Source organism: Doryrhamphus excisus, chromosome 6, assembly GCF_030265055.1.
Source record: "Doryrhamphus excisus isolate RoL2022-K1 chromosome 6, RoL_Dexc_1.0, whole genome shotgun sequence".
NCBI lineage: Eukaryota > Metazoa > Chordata > Actinopteri > Syngnathiformes > Syngnathidae > Doryrhamphus > Doryrhamphus excisus.
Window position 1 is genome coordinate 12,432,135 of NC_080471.1, and position 19,013 is coordinate 12,451,147.

The following is a 19,013-nucleotide window of genomic DNA, read 5'->3' on the forward strand; positions in this document are numbered from 1 at the left end:
AAATGGGACTTAAAACAATGTCCATACAACATTTAGTTGATTATTTAGTTTGTTTTTTTATTATTTAGTTGATTGATTGACACCCTCGGCCATCTCTGTGTGGAGTTTGCATGTTCTCCCTGTGCATGCGTGGGTTTTCTCCCACATTCCAAAAACATGCTAGGTTAATTGGTGACTCCAAATTGTCCATAGGTATGAATGTGAGTGTGAATGGTTGTTTGTCTATATGTGCCCTGTGATTGGCTGGCGACCAGTCCAGGGTGTACCACGACTCTCGCCCGAAGACAGCTGGGATAGGCTCCAGCACCCCCCGCGACCCTCGTGAGGATAAGCGGTAGAAAATGAATGAATGAATTATTATTACTTTCTATTATGTCCTATGGAAAAATCAGAAAAATCAAGCACAGCACCAAAAATGTATTTTGTTCAATTGTAAAGGTCCCACTGTGCACAGACTTCCACAATATTTTAAGCAGATGTGGAGCTTAAAACAAGATATTCTGCTATTCCAAACTGTTTTTGACAAAGCAGCTCCATTCTTAGATGCACACTGCACTGACGTCCCCATGGGCATCCTTCAATTAGGGGCTGTGTTGAGTTTAAACACTGCAGATTTACTCTCTCCCTCAAAGGCGTTTGCCTCGCTCTCCTTTTCTCTATTTTCTCTTCTCTGCGTATCAGTTCTGAGCACTCACTCTCCATCCTTTTCAGGTTCCGCTGTCTGTAATCAAGCCAGCGCTAATGGCTTATTCTTTCTGCTCCAGCAGCCACATTTCACTTGTTTATTTTCCCACACACTCGGAAAATCTGCAGAAGACGAGTCACAAGTGCAGTGATATTAGAGGAATAATCTTAGGTAATTATCAGATGCTCTCTCTCACTCCCATCCGCTAAACCACCCTTAAACCCTGTCTTGACTTTTTGTAGAGAGTTTATTTCATTTACTCGCTTTGGAGTGCACACAAGACTTAAAGTCGTTAATGCAGCGGTTGCAGTTTTAATATGAAAAGAAACTGTACAAAAATATTGTTGAAGTTCTTGTGAGACGTAATTGTAGCATATTACCAGGGTGTGTATTTTTTGGGATATATATTACGATATGACTATAAAAATGTATATAACATTTAAATTTGTTATGCCGTGCATAAAAAGCTACAAACCTGAATCCATATATTGAATGACTTTTCTAATGGGATGTCTGCACACATTGGTACATCGGCAACAAACTGTAATGCCTGTCCGTGTCATTAAGGAAGATGTAGTCACCCATGCAGCCTCAACTGTACATGGAAGATATTTTCATGGCACTCTTGTTCTGTTCTGTTCGCAGACATTATGAAAATCGGGCCACACAGTCAGGAGATTGGAAAGACCTGGGTTCAAATCTCTGCTTGGAGCAAGCTAATAACGAGTCGATCGATACTGGAATATCGATACCAGCTGCATCATGCTGTAAAGTTGATTCTGAAATCAAAATATTGATACTTTTGATACGTCAGCTATATGATTGTGTCCTTTGTTTTTTCTTAGCTTGGTAATACTGTAAATCACACCACTATCTCAATATACTTAAAGGTTTAAAATACATCAATACATGACTATGTTGTCTTGTATTATTTATGCTATGATTTGAAATACTGTGCACTACTTAAAAATTTACCAACCATATTAGGTGAATGGGATTGGTATCACCGATACCAGCCTAAATATTTACCCAGTATCGGCTCGGAAATTAAATCAATGGTATCACTTTGTGTTCATATTAACATGTCACATTTTTGGGGGAATGTGAATGACCACATGAGAAAATCATATTTAAACAAAAATTCAGAATTCTGCATCATACTCTGCAGTGTGAATATAGCCATGGTTTTACTGCCTTATGGTGAGTCCATTATTACTGAAGTTTTCGCTACGAAACATGGTTCAATAACCTATAAAAGCTGCTGGTGCTTCATTTTAAAAAACGGTGGCAAATAAAAATATATTTTTTTTTCATTTTTTATGTAATTTTCAGGGCGGCACGGCAGTCGAGTGGTTAGCACGCAGACCTCACAGCTAGGAGACGCGGGTTCAGTTCCACCCTCAGCCATCTCTGTGTGGAGTTTGCATGTTCTCCCCGTGCATGCGTGGGTTTTCTCCGGGTACTCCGGTTTCCTCCCACATTCCAAAAACATGCTAGGTTAATTGACGACTCCAAATTGTCCATAGGTATGAATGTGAGTGTGAATGGTTGTTTGTCTATATGTGCCCTGTGATTGGCTGGCGACCAGTCCAGGGTGTACCCCGCCTCTCGCCCGAAGACAGCTGGGATAGGCCCCAGCACCCCCGCGACCCTCGTGAGGAAAAGCGGTAGAAAATGAATGAATGAATGAATGTAATTTTCATTTTTGTGATCAATGTCAATTCATCATTCAATGCTTTCATACGTGCCAATGCAGGTAGCTGGACAGTATCAAGTCTAACTATCATTTCCATTACTTAATTTTTTATGGAAAATACTCAACTCCCGTCAACCTTTCACATTTTAAACCAAAACTGTAAGGGTGTGATTGCCACTTACCCACTCCTGCTGTATGCTACTGATGGCTTTGCTGGCTCGGGACAGGTTTCTGCACGCCAGGATGACGTGGGCGCCGTGAAGAGCGAAAGACCTGGCTGTCTCAAAGCCTGGAAGACGAAAACAGAGACAATCATTTTATTTAAATGAGATGCTTCAAAGGGGAAGATAACCATGATCGTGGTCGGGGAGGAGGAAGTGCAAGCAACTATCAAGTTTTCATATAATTTATTTCATTGAGCAAGCCAGTGGTCTTGGTGCAGAGAGTTAATCATTTCTCTCAGAAGTGATGACACTGATTGAATTATTGTGGTTCTGGTCTATTTCTTTCCCTCACAAGGAGATAAAGTTGAGGATGTGACCGTTGGCTTTTTGAGAAGGTATTTAGCCGCCCGCTCGTTAGACAACGAGGAAGGAGGGTTGTCGGAAATTAATTATGTTGCTAATGACACATTGATGGTGGTAATTATGACAAACACGGCTAATAATAGAGGGAGTGTAACGAACAATCAAACACACAATTTTGGTGTGATACTTCACAGCATCAAAAGGCTGCTGATAAGGACACCATTCCGGAATGGAAAGAGACCTTTCAGATAGGCACTAAATTTATCAGTCCAAGACTAACCTAATCGCAGAGTTGCGATAAAACTGACTAAGATAGACGGGAGAGAAGTTCATTTCTAAATTACAAGTCTAAATGGGTCATTGCAAGCCCTAGGTTGAATTCTTTTTTTTTTTTTTTTTTTTTACTGTTTTTTCTTAGGGCGTACTTATACTAGGCTACTACTAGTCCAATCCTAAACCAACGATTGCATCTGTGCTTGTGGTTGAAGACGATGTAGTTGTAGGATGCAATCATTTTAGAGCGGTATGGAAAAGTTTGGGCACCCCTGATAATTTTCAAGATTTTTCTTTATAAATCACTAGTTGTTGGGATCAGCTATTTCAGCTAAATATATCATATAGCAGACGAACACAGTGATATGAAGTTCATAGGATTTACAGCAAATGTGCAATAATTATTGAAACAAAAGTAAGCCGGTGCCTAAATTAGGGAATCCTTGTTGTTTTATTGATTTGAATACCTTTCGCACAAAGACGAAATTTGTTTGGTGAGCTCACTGACCCTTGGCCTACATACACAAGTGAAGCCAATCATGAGAAAGGATATTTAAGGTGGCCAGTTTCAAGTTGTTCTCCTCTTTGCTTCTTCTCTAAAGAGTAGTACCATGGTAGCTTCAAAATAACTGTCAAATAACCTTAGAGCAAAGATTGTTCAACATCATGGTCTAGGGGAAGGATACAAAAGCGAGGTCAGATGTTCACATCAAACAGTTAACCCGGACTGCATTTTTCCATCTTAAGAACATATCCGGACTCCGTCCATCACTTACATTCTCTGCCGCTGAATCCCTGATCCATGCATTCATCACAACCAGAATTGACTACTGCAACAGCATTCTCTACGGTACACCTTCCAAAACCCTCAACAAACTACAATATATTCAGAACTCCGCTGCCCGCCTCCTCACGTCCACCCGTTCCCGTCAACACATTACCCCTGTCCTCCAAAACCTCCACTGGCTTCCCCCAGCGCATTCACTCCAAAGTTCTTCTCATAACCTACAAAGCCCTCCACAATCAGACCCCCCCATATCTCACAGACCTCCTCCATCCACACAATCCCCCGCGTCACCTTCGCTTCACAGACTCCAACGTCCTGGCACTCCCCTGTAAGACCAAGCTCCGAACCTGGGGTGACAGCGCCTTCTCCATCGCTGCCCCCACCCTCTGGAACTCTTTGCCCCATTCACTCCGTGCTTGCCCTGACCTTCCCATCTTCAAAAAACAACTAAAAACCCACCTCTTTAAATCTGTTTTTAATGTCTAACTTTTTATACCTGACTGCTGTGCCCCGCTTTTACTCTTGTTTTAGCTGTGTATAAATGAATGAATGTTGTATTTCAATGTATCTTTTAGGTATGAATGTGAGTGTGAATGGTTGTTTGTCTATATGTGCCCTGTGATTGGCTGGCGATCAGTCCAGGGTGTACCCCGCCTCTCACCCGAAGACAGCTGGGATAGGCTCCAGCACCCCCCGCAACCCTCGTGAGGAAAAAAGCGGTAGAAAATGAATGAATGAATGAATGTATCTTTTACTCTGTTTACTTGCTTTTATTCAACTCCATTTTTCTGTAAAGTGTCTAAGTATTTTGGAAAGCTCTATACAAATAAAATGTTTTATTATTATTAAATTTGATAATTGACACCAAGTAATTTTTACATAACTAATGTATTGATTTTACAACCTGATACCAGATAGTAAAATGTACCTGGGCAATAACAGCGAACCTGGCCACCTTGTGGGCATTCTGCGCATGCATCAGAGAATCTTCTTGAGCTGGCAAAAGGCACGGTGAAAATATACTGTTAAAAAACAAATAAAAGCGGAAGGAGAAAAGCGGAGGACCAGGCTGAATGCCAGGTAAACAACTGAGCACCCTACTACAAGACGCCATAATTATTAAATGTCCAAAAAGTAGGAAGAAAGAACCAGTGTCTCCCAGCTACAAACAATCAGTTTTAATCCAGTCTGCAACCGGGGCGCCCAGTTGTCACGCCTGCAACCGGAACGGGGGCCTCTGAAAACAGAGACAGCACAAATAGGCGGAGAAGGCAGGCTAAGTACAGAACAGGAGGGCAAACATGAAACGTAACAGTAGTGGGCTCAAATACAGTATAATTGGCCTAGTATGAGTACATTTACTGCAAGTCTTAGGGGAGCTACTGCATTTCTTAGCCCCGCCATCATACTGATGCAAATACACTGAGGAGTGAGTGTCTTGACTGACAAACTGCTACAATAACCGAATGTGGCAGAGAAGGTCTGTGAGGGGGCACGTCGGGCAGGACTAGTATCAAGAGGGGTGGATTAATATGAACTGTAATTAGATTATAGGTCCTAATCTGATTTTCATTAACAGCAAAACTGGGAGGCCTAATTGTGAGGAGTGTGTTAAGGACCAATATCTATTAAAAACCAAAATTGGAGCAGGATTGGAAGCCCCGGTTCTGACAAGTGAAGCATGGAATTAAATTATATGACTTCTTAATAGGTGTAATGGAGGGGGCTGCGGTCGAGTGGGGGGAGCATTTGTTGCACTCGCAGGAAATGGGAAATAAAAACAACATGACAGGGAAAAATGAGCTGAGTGACTCCGAGACGGAAGACATGATGTGAATAGGCAGACCGGGTAGATGGATACCGCAAATGTCAATAGAAAATCTGTAAAAGGGGTCGATTTTTTACTCCTATTTTCAGTTTGTTTTGCTTTGGGGGTATCATATATTCAACAATACAATAAAATAAATACAAGCTGTGGTCAACCAACCTGCACGTTAAAACGATGCAATTTCCAAAGAAAGTGAACCCCAACCCATCATGAAATATATGAATGCAGTGTAAAAATACAATTTAAAAAATCTTTCATCCATTCCAAAGTGGACATGTGCACCGGCGTCTGGTAAACAACAACGCCCCCCTCCCCCCCTCACTCACTTGTTGTGTGTAACCACCATGAAAGTGAAATTAAGCGGCCCCAGTGTTTTCCATAATGGAGAACAAATTAGAATATGGCAGCAACAACAGCGGCGTCACCCGAGCCGTGTATTTGCGGTGACAAATAACAAGGGCTCGACATTAATTGTGAAATAACGAGAGCAGCACTCGCTGTAACAGAGACCAACATCCGCCCCTTCCTTCTGTGTTTGTTGGCGGAGTGGGCCGCAATGAAATGAATTCCTGGTCAGGTGTACAACAACAAGAGCCTGTGTTGGAAATGTACTCTGATGATGGAACATGACGAGAGGTCAGACACTTGAGTTTTGCTCCGTTGGATCGACAAACACCATGAGCTGTTTTACAATGCACACTATTACCAGCTTGTAAGACTTCTACGACTGTAATATTCATCATTACCTCACTCAAAAATGTATGTATATGTATATGTGTTTATATTTGTTTGTGTGCAATAGGAATGGACATCTGACAAAATGTCCATAATAGTTTGAGCTTGGAGAGAAATACAAATATAGAGTTTATTCAGTGATGTTTTTATATAATGCATATATAAAGGCTCAACTACAACTGTCCCATGCACCAATGAAAAAAATGTGAATGACAGCCCACCAAAGCATGCATTCATAGCACCAATCTGTGTTAAATACCGTATTGACTCGAATCTTCAATATTAGGTGAACTGTATTTTCCCAAGAAAGCTTTTTAGGAAAAAAAGGTGTTTTTAAGACAAAAATTTTTTGGATAAAATTATGAATATTGCTGAAATAATCGGGCCGCACGGTGGCCGACTGGGTAGCACTTAGGCCAAATAGTCAGGAGATCGGGAACGTTTCCAATTTCATTCAAAGAATGACAGAATAATTCTCTCAAATTCTCTCAAATGTTAGAAAATGTTAACATGCTTGGCCAGTTATCATCTATCCATCCATTTTCTATACCACTTATCCTCATTAGGGTCGGGGGCATGCTGGAGTCTATCCCAGCTGTCTTCGGGCGAGACGCGGGATACACCCTGGACTGGTCGCCAGCCAATCACAGGGCACATATAGACAAACAACCATTCACACTCACATTCATACCTACGTATGGACAATTTGGAGTCACCAATTAACCTAGCATGTTTTTGGAATGTGGGAGGAAACCGGAGTACCCGGAGAAAACCCACACATGCACGGGGAGAACATGCAAACTCCACACAGAGATGCCCGAGGGGGGAATCGAACCCAGGCCCCAGCTGTCATGTTTTTGGCCACACATATGGACTCCACCTCCTGAATTGTTTTCGCAAAGCACTTTGCTCAGATTAAATTTTATATTAAAGGGAGAGATTTTTTTATGAAGTTATCATCAGTGCAGTCCTTCAACAGAGACTCAAAAAAAAAGAGAAGACTGAATACTTGACTCAGATTTACATGTTTAAAATTAAAATTACTATTGTAATATTCATTCATTCATTCATTTTCTACCGCTTTTCCTCATGAGGGTTGTGGGGGGTGCTGGAGCCTATCCCAGCTGTCTTCGGGCGAGAGGCGGGGTACACCCTGGACTGGTCGCCAGCCAATCACAGGGCACATATAGACAAACAACCATTCACACTCACATTCATACCTATGGACAATTTGGAGTGGCCAATTAACCTAGCATGTTTTTGGAATGTGGGAGGAAACCGGAGTACCCGGAGAAAACCCACGCATGCACGGGGAGAACATGCAAACTCCACACAGAGAAGGCCGAGGGTGGAATTGAACCCTGGTCTCCTAGCTGTGAGGTCTAACCGCGCTAACCACTAGACCGCCGTGCCGCCCGCTATTGTAATATATTTGCAATAAATAAAACAGAAACATCTCCCATGGCAATCACCTACCATGCACAGCTTTAGTAATGATTACTAATTTGGGGTTACAGTGTGGTGTGTGTGAGTGAGTACATCCATCCGGCTCAAATAAGACCAACGGAGCAGACTGCTGGATCTGGTGAGGTTCTTCCCCTTATGTCGCCGTTTCAACTGTGATTACAATATAGTCATTCAAAAGGATACAAAACAATTGTTAAAACTACCATTAATGCTAGTATTTTTTTATGATGATGCATAAAAGATATTAAAAAATGGTGTAAAATGTCCATTAAGCAACAAATGCTCTTCATGGTACATTAGTATCCTGGTCCTTCAGCTATACCCCCACCTCTCCCCCACTAATAATGGGTGTGATTTAGTGATTTCACGCTTTGTTTGTCCTCGCTGTCCAGCCACCCTTTTCTCTGAACACCCTCCCCCCCACCGGTACACAGGTGTATTGGCTCAATGTAATGAGATCATTACTAGCCCTCGTCAGTGAGCGGCTTTATTTGGCAAACGCCATCGCCTCTCCAGCTCGCTCTTGATCTGCATCCAAAGAGGCATTTAACTAAAATAAGCTCTGTAGTACAATTGGACAAACAGAAGTCAATTGAGATCATTACAGGACCTGTGGGTAAACATGTCAAGTTCCCACAGTCCCCTCTCATCACAGGGCAATTTGGGCAGTCGACTGCAGACTGCATGAAGTACATCATAAAGCATCACTTCTAACATGAATTACTGAATTTTTTTTTGTTATAATGCAAAGCATAAAACTATGTGAGATGCTTCTGAAGCAGTGAATGAACATTATGGATATGTGACTGTTTATTACCTGGTTTAATTCTCTTTTACCCCAATGACGGCATTTAATTAATGCATTAAAATTCTTCGAGCTTCACATTGGCATAGGTTTTATTAGACATTTTTGGGCTCATCAAGAGTGATCAAGCAACCTGCAGTCTCTCCCGAACTAGTTCACAAACTTATCCCAAACTAATGACACAAATGACCAACGCTTCCAGACACATACAAAAAAAATATGCATTTTCCGACACCATGAAGCAATCCAATGATACATACCTGATCGAAATCCTAAGAAAAAAGCTATTATAGCTAGAATTTACCTTTTGCATATTTGGATCTTCATGAGGTTTTATATAGAGCTACAATATTCATTCTTTCACTACCGCTTTTCCTCACGAGGGTCGCGGGGGTGCTGGAGCCTATCCCAGCTGTCTTCGGGCAAGAGGCAGCGTACACCCTGGACTGGTCGCCAGCCAATCACAGGGCACATATAGACAAACAACCATTCACACTCACATTCATACCTATGGACAATTTGGAGTCACCAATTAACCTAGCATGTTTTTGGAATGTGGGAGGAAACCGGAGTACCCGGAGAAAACCCACGCATGCACGGGGAGAACATGCAAACTCCACACAGAAATGGCCGAGGGTGGAATTGAACCCTGGTCTCCTAGCTGTGAGGTCTGTGTGCTAACCACTCGACCGCTGTGCCGCCAGAGAAATATTTTACATGGAAAAAATTTAATTAAATAAATTATTTTCTCCAAACAGTGTGTGAAAGACGACTAGTTAAATAGTAGCCTATTAGAAAAATCATGAATCGCTGTCATCCTCCTCCTGCGTCTCCTTCAATGTCGGAATTGAACAGCCTCCTAATTCCTTCATCACACACTTTATCGGCCTCTCTCTCGCTTTCACTCTCAGCATAATTTCGTCTCTAGTCTAATCAGCGCTTGAGCCTGTGCTGTCTGTCCTCTACATCAAGCAGTACTCCGGCCTTTCAGAACCCATTGGTGACAGTGGATTTTTAGACACTGCTCCACCCTGTCCAGATCCACTGGCAGACTATGGCAAAATGGCTGTTCTGAATGTAATGAACTTTCACTGTTTTAGAACAATTAATTAATTGCATCTTGAAATTAATTAAACAAAAAGTGTGATTCCTCAGATGGTATGGTTCATCAATATTTGTTTCTAATTATTGTTGACGCCACCAAACTTCACCAAAGAGTGGCCTGTACTTTGACATACAGATGGTCCAAATTAAAGCAATTTTTTTTCCTGAAATTCAGGATGCCCTTCCTTACGAATACCAATGATGCTTAGTGGAGATGCGAACCCGAGACGTCCAGAACACTAACCACTACACCACGGCCGGCCCCCATCACATTTTCAATATATCTGGAAAAAGAAGTAGGAAGAAGCAGAGATTGTTCTTATAAAACTAAGCCACAGCAATAAGGCTCGGTCAAAACTGAGCATCATTTGATTCAGTCCAGTCACTATATTAGCGATTCTGTCAATTCTGGCCTCTGGTATCAACTCTGAAGTTGAATAACTTGACTAACCAACCAGAACTGCTCCTCATTACATCACTAATAAACACATTTATGAGAAAGGATGGAAAATGCTCATTGGGAAGAAAAAAAAGGTTGACTTGCTCACTGGAACACACACATAATGCTCCCAGACTAGTGGATATGAACACAGATAAACTGCGGATGTCATCTAAGCCACAGGCAGCCACTCCGAGATGCTTCAGGACACACCGAATAAGACGCAGACATGCCGCTCTTTCCAGGAACATCTTTTTATCCACCTACTTCCTCCCCGCGATGAATAATGCATTCCCCTCCTGACCCGGGTTCTGCTTCAACGCATGGGTTCGCGGGTCTTCTTTAAGGAGAGCGAGGGGGTCCTTATTCATAAACAGCAGTGCAGTAAATACCTTAGCTTTGCAGCCAATTTAATAGCAGTTATGCTTAACAGATCTGCCTCAATCTAATGATCAGCCACAAAGCTCGGCTACGGTTTTAATGTGCACACAGAGGCTCCCTACAGTTCCACTGAATATGCTTAGAGATCTCTCCATCCAGAGAGGACCAAACCACCAGCCTGACACATAATCCCCTACAACATAACACTGGGATCAACACAAACAATGTTAGTCTTTCATGAATAACATCCCTAAAAGTAAAGCGACAAGAACATTATGAAGCTCTCACTGTACTAAATCCTACATACTTCCTGTATCTAATATGCTTCCAATAGTTCTGCACTGACAAGACATGTAAACAACAAGACAACACGTGGTGGTTAGTCCATGCATTTAGACCAGGGGTCTCAAACTTGCGGCCCGCGAGACACTAGTTTGAGGCTCCCACCTTGATACAAAGTTTAATGTTGAAATGACAGCTTAAAGCTGTGTGCACACCGGAACACAATTAACATGATTTTGCCCCGCCCATACTGTTACCCTACCCTGTTACCCCGCCCTGTTTTGCTTTGGATTAGCAATGAAGCTAAAGGCTTATGGCGCTGGGTACAAATAAATGCAGGAAATGATTTGGAATAAAAGGGAAAATAGACGTCAAGATAAAGCATCTCATCAAACATGTTGTTAAAGTTACGACACTGCTCCCAGATGGAACTGAGTACGATGCTAACTTGCTAATTGGGTAAAATTATTAAGTTTCATTAATGTTCATGTTAAAGGTTAAATAACTGTTAATACTGTACATTTGAATCTGAAAAAAATAATTTCTCTACCAACTGTATGTGGTTTCTTACGTTTTTCTTATTTGCTGTTTTATTATTATTTTACTTATTTATTACTGATTGATTGATTTATTGTCTTTATTCTTATTTTTTTTTCTTATTTTGTGTATAGAAAAATATAGTGGAATGCTTTATCAGATATTTTGGTGTGGAAAACTGGAACCAAAGTACTGAAAAAGTGTAGGGTATAGCAGAAGCAAAAGCATTGAAGATAGTTTTTTTATTGATTTTTTTTCCAGTTTTTAATAAATGCGTTTTGGGGTTTTTTTGAAAACCTAATGCGGCCCGGCTTCACCCAGAACCTAGCTCCGGTGGCCCCCAGGTAAATTGAGTTTGAGACCGCTGATTTAGACTAAAGATTCCTTAGGAAGGTCCTGCTTTGGAGGGTTCAATAAATTTGGATACGGTATATGGCAAAAGGTATTTTGAATTCAGTTGTCTTGAATTAGTTGGTTACTCCGACTTCCTCCCATATTGCAAACATATGCATGCTATGTTAATTGGAAACTCTAAATCACGTGTCAAACTCAGGCCCGGGGGCCAAATACAGCCCGCAATGCAATTTCATCCGGCCCGAGTTGGCCCGCCTCAAAGACCTTATCAAACAAAGTGCTTGGAGTGATATGAGTAAGTACTACTCTGGCATTTTGATTTGAAATACATATTGTATATGTATCGTGTATATAAATTCACAACCATTCTTCATAAGGGTCCCAGATTCAGAAAAAGAGTCAAAATAATTTAACTGTACGTGACTGAAAACAGGCGACATGGTGGACGAATGGCTAGGCCACACAGCTAGGAGACTGGGGTTCGATTCACCCCCCTGGAATCTCTGTGTGGAGTTTGCATGTCCTCCCCGTGCATGCGTGGGATTTCTCCGGGTACTCCGGTTTCCTCCCACATTCCAAAAACATGCTAGGTTAATTGGCGACTCCAAATTGTCCATGGGTATGAATGTGAGTGTGAATGGTTGTTTGTCTATATGTGCCCTGTGATTGGCTGGCGACCAGTCCAGGGTGTACCCCGCCTTTCGCCCGAAGACAGCTGGGATAGGTTCTAGCATGCCCGCGACCCTCGTGAGGATAAGCGGTAAAAAATGAATGAATGAATGAAAACAATAACACTTTATCTATTGCAGAAAATAACACCTTAAAAAACTAAGACTATCAAAAGTGGTCATTTTGACTCCAGCATAGCATGCTGTGAAATTCATCATCTGCCCCATTCCACAGGTGAAAATTCTTCTGGATCACACATCTCACGGATTGTGATGTTTGGATGAAATTTAAAAATACGATTAATTGATTAATTAATAAATTGATTAATTGGATAATGGATTAATCAGTGATGCAGTTCTACTGATGAAACAATTACAAAGGGTCCTCTATTCTTCCTTTATATAGTATGTTTGTACACACATCAAGTTTTATAGTGTCGTACAAGTTCAAGTACAAAACATGACTACTACTACTACTACAACATGACTACTCTCAAATTTAGTTTTGCGTGTTTTTCAGGACATCTTTCTGCAAGGTTTCCAGACGATGGCCCTTTAAGGACAAGTGTCCCATGGACCCCTGGCCAGCAAATAACCTGCAAGTTAGTTGATAGGAGGGGAATTAGAGCTGGAGCAGGAGTGTGTAATGGGGATGGATAGGAGGCTCGGGCCTGGGTCAAAGCCACTTAGGAATCATTGAGGAGGTACAAGCACAGGTCTATAAGAGTAAGAAAACCTTTAAAGGCAAGAGAGGACTCCAGAGGAGATGAGAGAAACTGGGCAAAAACAAAGAGAGTTCATTCATTTCCATTATCACGATTAAAAACACCATTCAGGTTGGTAGTGCTTTTTAATTTGCATGGGAAAGCAGAGGGAGGAAGACTAATGCAATGGAAACCTGGCGTCGTGATCACCTCGGCAAGAAATTAGTGTCCCTACATCCTCTCAGCACAATGGTGCTTCAAGGCCAGCCACAAAATCTGACATTTCATGTATAAATAAACTCCTATACGTCCCTTTTTTCATGTGCATGTGCATTAAGAACTAAATTAAAGACATGAATGTAAATTTGCTAATTAAATAATATCCTTCCATTACTAATAAAAATGTCACATCCCCCATGGAGAAATACGAACTCAAGAAAATGGAAATAGCCTTGACACTTGGATTAAAACACTATTGATGCCATTAAAATGCTAAGTGGGTCCAGCCAATTGGCATAACCACATTTCACTGGTGGAATGTCAAAGGAACACACAACTAGAACCAATTACTATAAGAGTATTGTTAATTATGAGGTGCTGCATATTTAATATGTGCTGGAGTAAAACAAAGGTTATGTTAATATGGGTATAAGAAGTATTTAAAATATAAAGAGTCTTGCGCCAACAATGTTTGAGAATTCTCTTGAGAAGAAGCTGTTTCTTGATTCCATTCAGAACAGATTAGAAACCGCACTTAATTCATCACAAAAAATGTTAAAGACAGACTCAGCTTCTCATTACGTTTTAAAAAAGCAAAACTCCAGCATTTGTGGAGCAATTTATCTGCGCTTACGGCTTAGCAGCAGCAGTTATGGGTGGACCTCTTCTGCCCTCTTGTGGTGATAACATGTTACATTATATCCAATACCTTGGGAAGGTCCTTTATTCTACTTTTTATTAACATTTTATTGGAAAATAATGTCACGTTTTGGGGGTCACTTGGGAGGTTTTCTTTCTTTTCATACTAATAATAATTAATAATTAATTTTTGATGTAACTCCATCATGTTAGGCTAATTGTGAGTGTGAATGGTTGTTTGTCTATATGTGCCCTGTGATTGCCTGGCGACCAGTCCAGGGTGTACCCCGCCTCTCGTCCAAAGACAGCTGGGATAGGCTCCAGCATGCCGGCGACCCTATTGAGGATATGCGGTAAAAAATGAATGAATGAATGAAAGGTTGTTAGAATAATTTTAGAAAATTAATTACTTAATAACTTACTTAATAATTAAGGTCAATTGTGAGGTTTTCGTCTTTTTTTTTTAAGACTACCCAATCTTTTATAAATATTTCAGTGGACATTTCAATAATTTCAACAACTTAATTAAGCTAATAATACAACACCAAAAAAATACAAGTTTCAGGGGCTGTGTGCCATTTGAAATATTTTTTATAAAATACTATATATATATATATATATTAAATATAAAATAAATAAATATATAAATATAATATATTTTAAGTGGTTAGATATTTGGTTTCTGATTAGTTTTACTTTTTTCTTCTCTTTATTCTGAGTAAACATTTATTTCAGTAGATGTTAATAATAATAAAATAAAATGTTATTATTATTAATAATAATAATCCCACCCTCAGCCATCTCTGTGTGGAGTTTGCATGTTCTCCCCGTGCATGCGTGGGTTTTCTCCAGGTACTCCGGTTTCCTCCCACATTCCAAAAACATGCTAGGTTAATTGCCGACTCCAAATTGTCCATAGGTATGAATGTGAGTGTGAATGGTTGTTTGTCTACATGTGCCCTGTGATTGGCTGGCGACCAGTAACCCGCCTCTCGTCCGAAGACAGCTGGGGTAGGCTCCAATCCCCCCACAACCCTCGTGAGGATATGCGGTAGAAAATGAATGAATGAATGAATGAATAATAATAATAAGACTTTGAATACTATACTGTTATTATAGTGGAAATAGTTAATTTAAAATAACGACATTTCCATGAGATTTCTTATCATAACAGAATCAGTTTCTTCATAAGAGTCTGGGTATAGATAAATGGAGAAACATCAAGGCTTCATTGCTCTGTCAAGGTCCCAAGGCGGCTGTAAATCTACTATACTGCTCCATCTCATAACATACATACGACAATTAGAGCCCTGCAACATTGCTTTTGTACCAAGCATTTGAATATAAAGACAATTAAGCAGTTTATGTTTATTTGATTTCCCGCGAGCTGTCATTATATGTCTTAAACAAAGCACAACGTCTAAGCAGATGGCCGACACCTACCTCAGCTCTGTTAGCGGAAACACCGGGAAAGTAGGGAGAAATAGGTGACTTTTTATGGTGAGTTATACTTCAGCTGGGTGCACGAGGAGGACACCATTCATTACTGTTAACAATGACATCCAATTCCACCCAGCTAATGAACTTCAATACAATCATGTTCAGTATTAAGGGGTGATTTGTTGAGGCTGTGTCTTACATTCAGGAGGCTAATGCTGATGAATGCCAGGCTATTTGAACACAGTGTAATACCACACTGCCACCTAGCGTTGTGCTCTTGAAATCACATCCTAGTCCCAGCATACACTAACAGTATATGGACAAGCACGCTGGTTATTAATGAATCAGGTTTGAGTACATCCGCTTAATTTCTCAACCTTAACGGATCATGTGGGATAATGTATGCTGAATATGTGAGATAAATGTGTGCTTCCAACTTTGTAGGAACAGTTTGGAGAAGGCTATAGGCAATATTCCATTCAATACCTATACTATATAACACACCGTAAGTACAACTGTAAGTAGGGATTTAACGCCATTTCTTTTATTGACTGTAACAGGGATCAGTAAACTTTACCATTAAGAGAATCAGAAAAGAAATAAATAAATAGTTGGGAGCCCGCAAACTTTACACTGCTTAAAAACTTGTAAATGTTGTAAACTTTTTAAATTGGCACCGGTCACGACCACAAAATTCAACAAACAGAAGTGTGCCTATCCAAGTAGGCCTACTCTCAAATTCAGTTGCTTTAGACCTGATTGCTGCCTTCACCACAGTCGCCCATACTATTATTTTATCTCCTTTGGAAAACTGTCTGGGTGTCAGAGAGACTGCCTTCGAGTAGTTTCGGTCTTACCTATCAGGGACTTGCCCCAAGGCTCAATCCTTGGGCCCATCCTGTTTGCTCTGTACCTGATTCAATTTCCGCAATGTTTAGAAAGCATGGTATCTCTTACTACGTGCATGCAGATGACTACCAAGTATCCATACCACGCACAAAAAATTAACATGCCTCTTTCTCGAACACTTAAGTTTAAGTTCAAGGGGTCTGGTCATGGTCAAGGTCTGGTTGGCTCATAAGTTCTTAAAGCTCAATAAGGGGAAAGACAGAGGTTATCCTCCAGAATCTCACTGGCACACTTTTGGAATTGGGACCCCTCAAAAACTATGCACGTCCAACAGCCACTAGCTTTGGCGTTGAAATTGACAAAGATTTTAAACTTAATAAACAAATCAACACCGTGGTAATATTCAGTTTTTATCATCTTTGACTTTTATCTAAAATTATATCACTTTTATCTTTGCAGCAGTTTGAGCAAGTCCTGCACGCTTTTATATCGTCACAGCTGGACTACTGTAATGCCCTGCACATTAAAATAAGCCACTAGCTTACAGTTAGTCTGCTGCATGGCTTTTAACAGGAACCAAAAAATGGAGCACATCATCCCAATTCTTGCCTCCCTGCATTGGCTGCCTGTTTGTTTTTAAAGGGGAACTTCCCTTTGTTGGAATTTTGCTCATTATTCACAAATGTGAAGAAGCAGTGATATTGTGATTGTAGCAGCTAACACCAAAAACTATATTTATTAAAGATGTCCCATAATATCGTCCCACCAATAATTATCGGCCTAATATCAGCCTACAATTCTGATATTGGGTGATATCGGAATTGGGATCTTCCCTTAATGGGAACCAATGTAGAGCACATAGCACAAACATTGCATTTGCGGAGATTGGAGCAAAATGCAGTCAGTATTGTGTCTCCCAAACGTTCTCTGGGAAACACCGAAACCCTACTAAAACAGGCAGCGCAACAGCATAGTTCATAATGACCACCAATATGACTGACATATTATGCATTCATACCATTCTGACTCACAGTGTCTTAAAGAAAGTGCTAAAACATCGCACAGCAATGTAATATGTACAGTAGATATCAACAGACAAGAAATTACCAACAAATAATGCATAATAACCAACAACTATGTGAGCTTTAAACATATAATTTATTTGCCATTTACAACAACAGTACAGCAAAGCACTCTGGGAAACAGGAGACCGCTTTGAGTGCTGAGTGTCCTACGATAACGTTGCCGGCAATTATGCTGCCTGTTTTCATTAAATAGGACCTATTACGTTCATTTTTCAGCTCTTTGTATGTGTTGTTGAGTTGTGGACTCCTATAAAGCAGCTACACAATAACCAGCACACAAAGCTTTCTTGATCTTCCAGAATCTGCACCTATTCAGCTGTATTTCCTTGGATTTCATGGCCCCCGTGAAATCGGTCTCTTTTAATGTATTCCACCCATGGAACCTTTCAAGAAATAACATAAACCAAGCCACAAGAAACACAAATGTATTCTTATATAAAATATATAATATATGAATTATTGAAAATTCAGAGTTGGACAATATGGACATATCTGTTATTGGCAAAAAAGCCAATATCGGACAATATTTATCTGTTCTTTTGTGTGTGTCTTTATTCTTCTTTTAGTTTTGACTTATGTTTTTGTTGTTGTTTTGAATGTTCTTGTATTTATTTGATTTATTACCTTTTACTGTATTCATTTGTACTTTTACTCATTTATTGCTTCACTACTTTGTGCAGCACTTTGGAAACTATGTTTATAAAATGTGTTTATTAATAAAGTTCATTAGATTGGATTGAAATAATTACATCTAACACTTTACTCTATAAGGCTTCCCATCCCTAAATATAATATTAAATAATCTGAGCTCACCAATGCCAGAGTTGCCCCCGGTAATCAGGACCACTTTGTCAGACAGGTCACGTCCTTGCAGGATCTCCAAAGCCGCTGTGTTTCCATCATAGCGCTTGGGCTTCACCATCACATCCTCCACAGTGAACACTTGGCGGGGGTCGAAATATGTGGTCCGCTTATTGATGTGGCTGGAAATAAGAAAAATATATTAAAAAGGTCCCTATTATAGCCAAAATTACTTGTCAATTACATTCCAAAACTAATATGTGTCACTAGAACCTGTTATCAGCACCAAAAGTGAGAAAAACATCATCTCTGTCACTTTTTTTGCTCCACTCTTGAGAGAAGAGGTGCTCAAAAGTTTGCTTTTGAAGTTGTGGCTCCTCGTGACATCATGAAGAAAAAAAACCTCCTTCCTCATGGACAAGATGCACAAGATGAAGTTTGATCTGCCCCGAGCTATTGAAGCCCACTCGTGTATATAAAAGGCTTCACTACATCTATCTTAAAATAAAGCCTGGATATAAAAATAAAATAAATAAATTAATAATAAATAAAATAAAATAAAATAAAATAAAATAAAATAAAATAAAATAAAATAAAATAAAATAAAATAAAATAAAATAAAATAAAATAAAATAAAATAAAATAAAATAAAATAAAATAAAATAAAATAAAATAAAATAAAATAAAATAAAGCCTCTGTCATCTATC

The 19,013-nt window shown here is 40.0% G+C and overlaps 1 protein-coding gene across 5 annotated transcripts in view; it reads right to left on the reverse strand.

The window, feature by feature from the left end:
- wwox (WW domain containing oxidoreductase) overlaps positions 1-19,013 on the reverse strand; it is a 209,704-nt gene that overhangs the window by 189,290 nt on the left and 1,401 nt on the right. For all 5 annotated transcript variants that reach the window (XM_058076314.1, XM_058076317.1, XM_058076313.1 and 2 more), the window contains exons 4-5: positions 18,318-18,487; positions 2,564-2,670 (exon numbers count right to left, since the gene is read on the reverse strand). In XM_058076314.1, the coding sequence (XP_057932297.1) occupies positions 2,564-2,670; positions 18,318-18,487 (277 nt within the window). The remainder of the gene's footprint in view (positions 1-2,563; positions 2,671-18,317; positions 18,488-19,013) is intronic.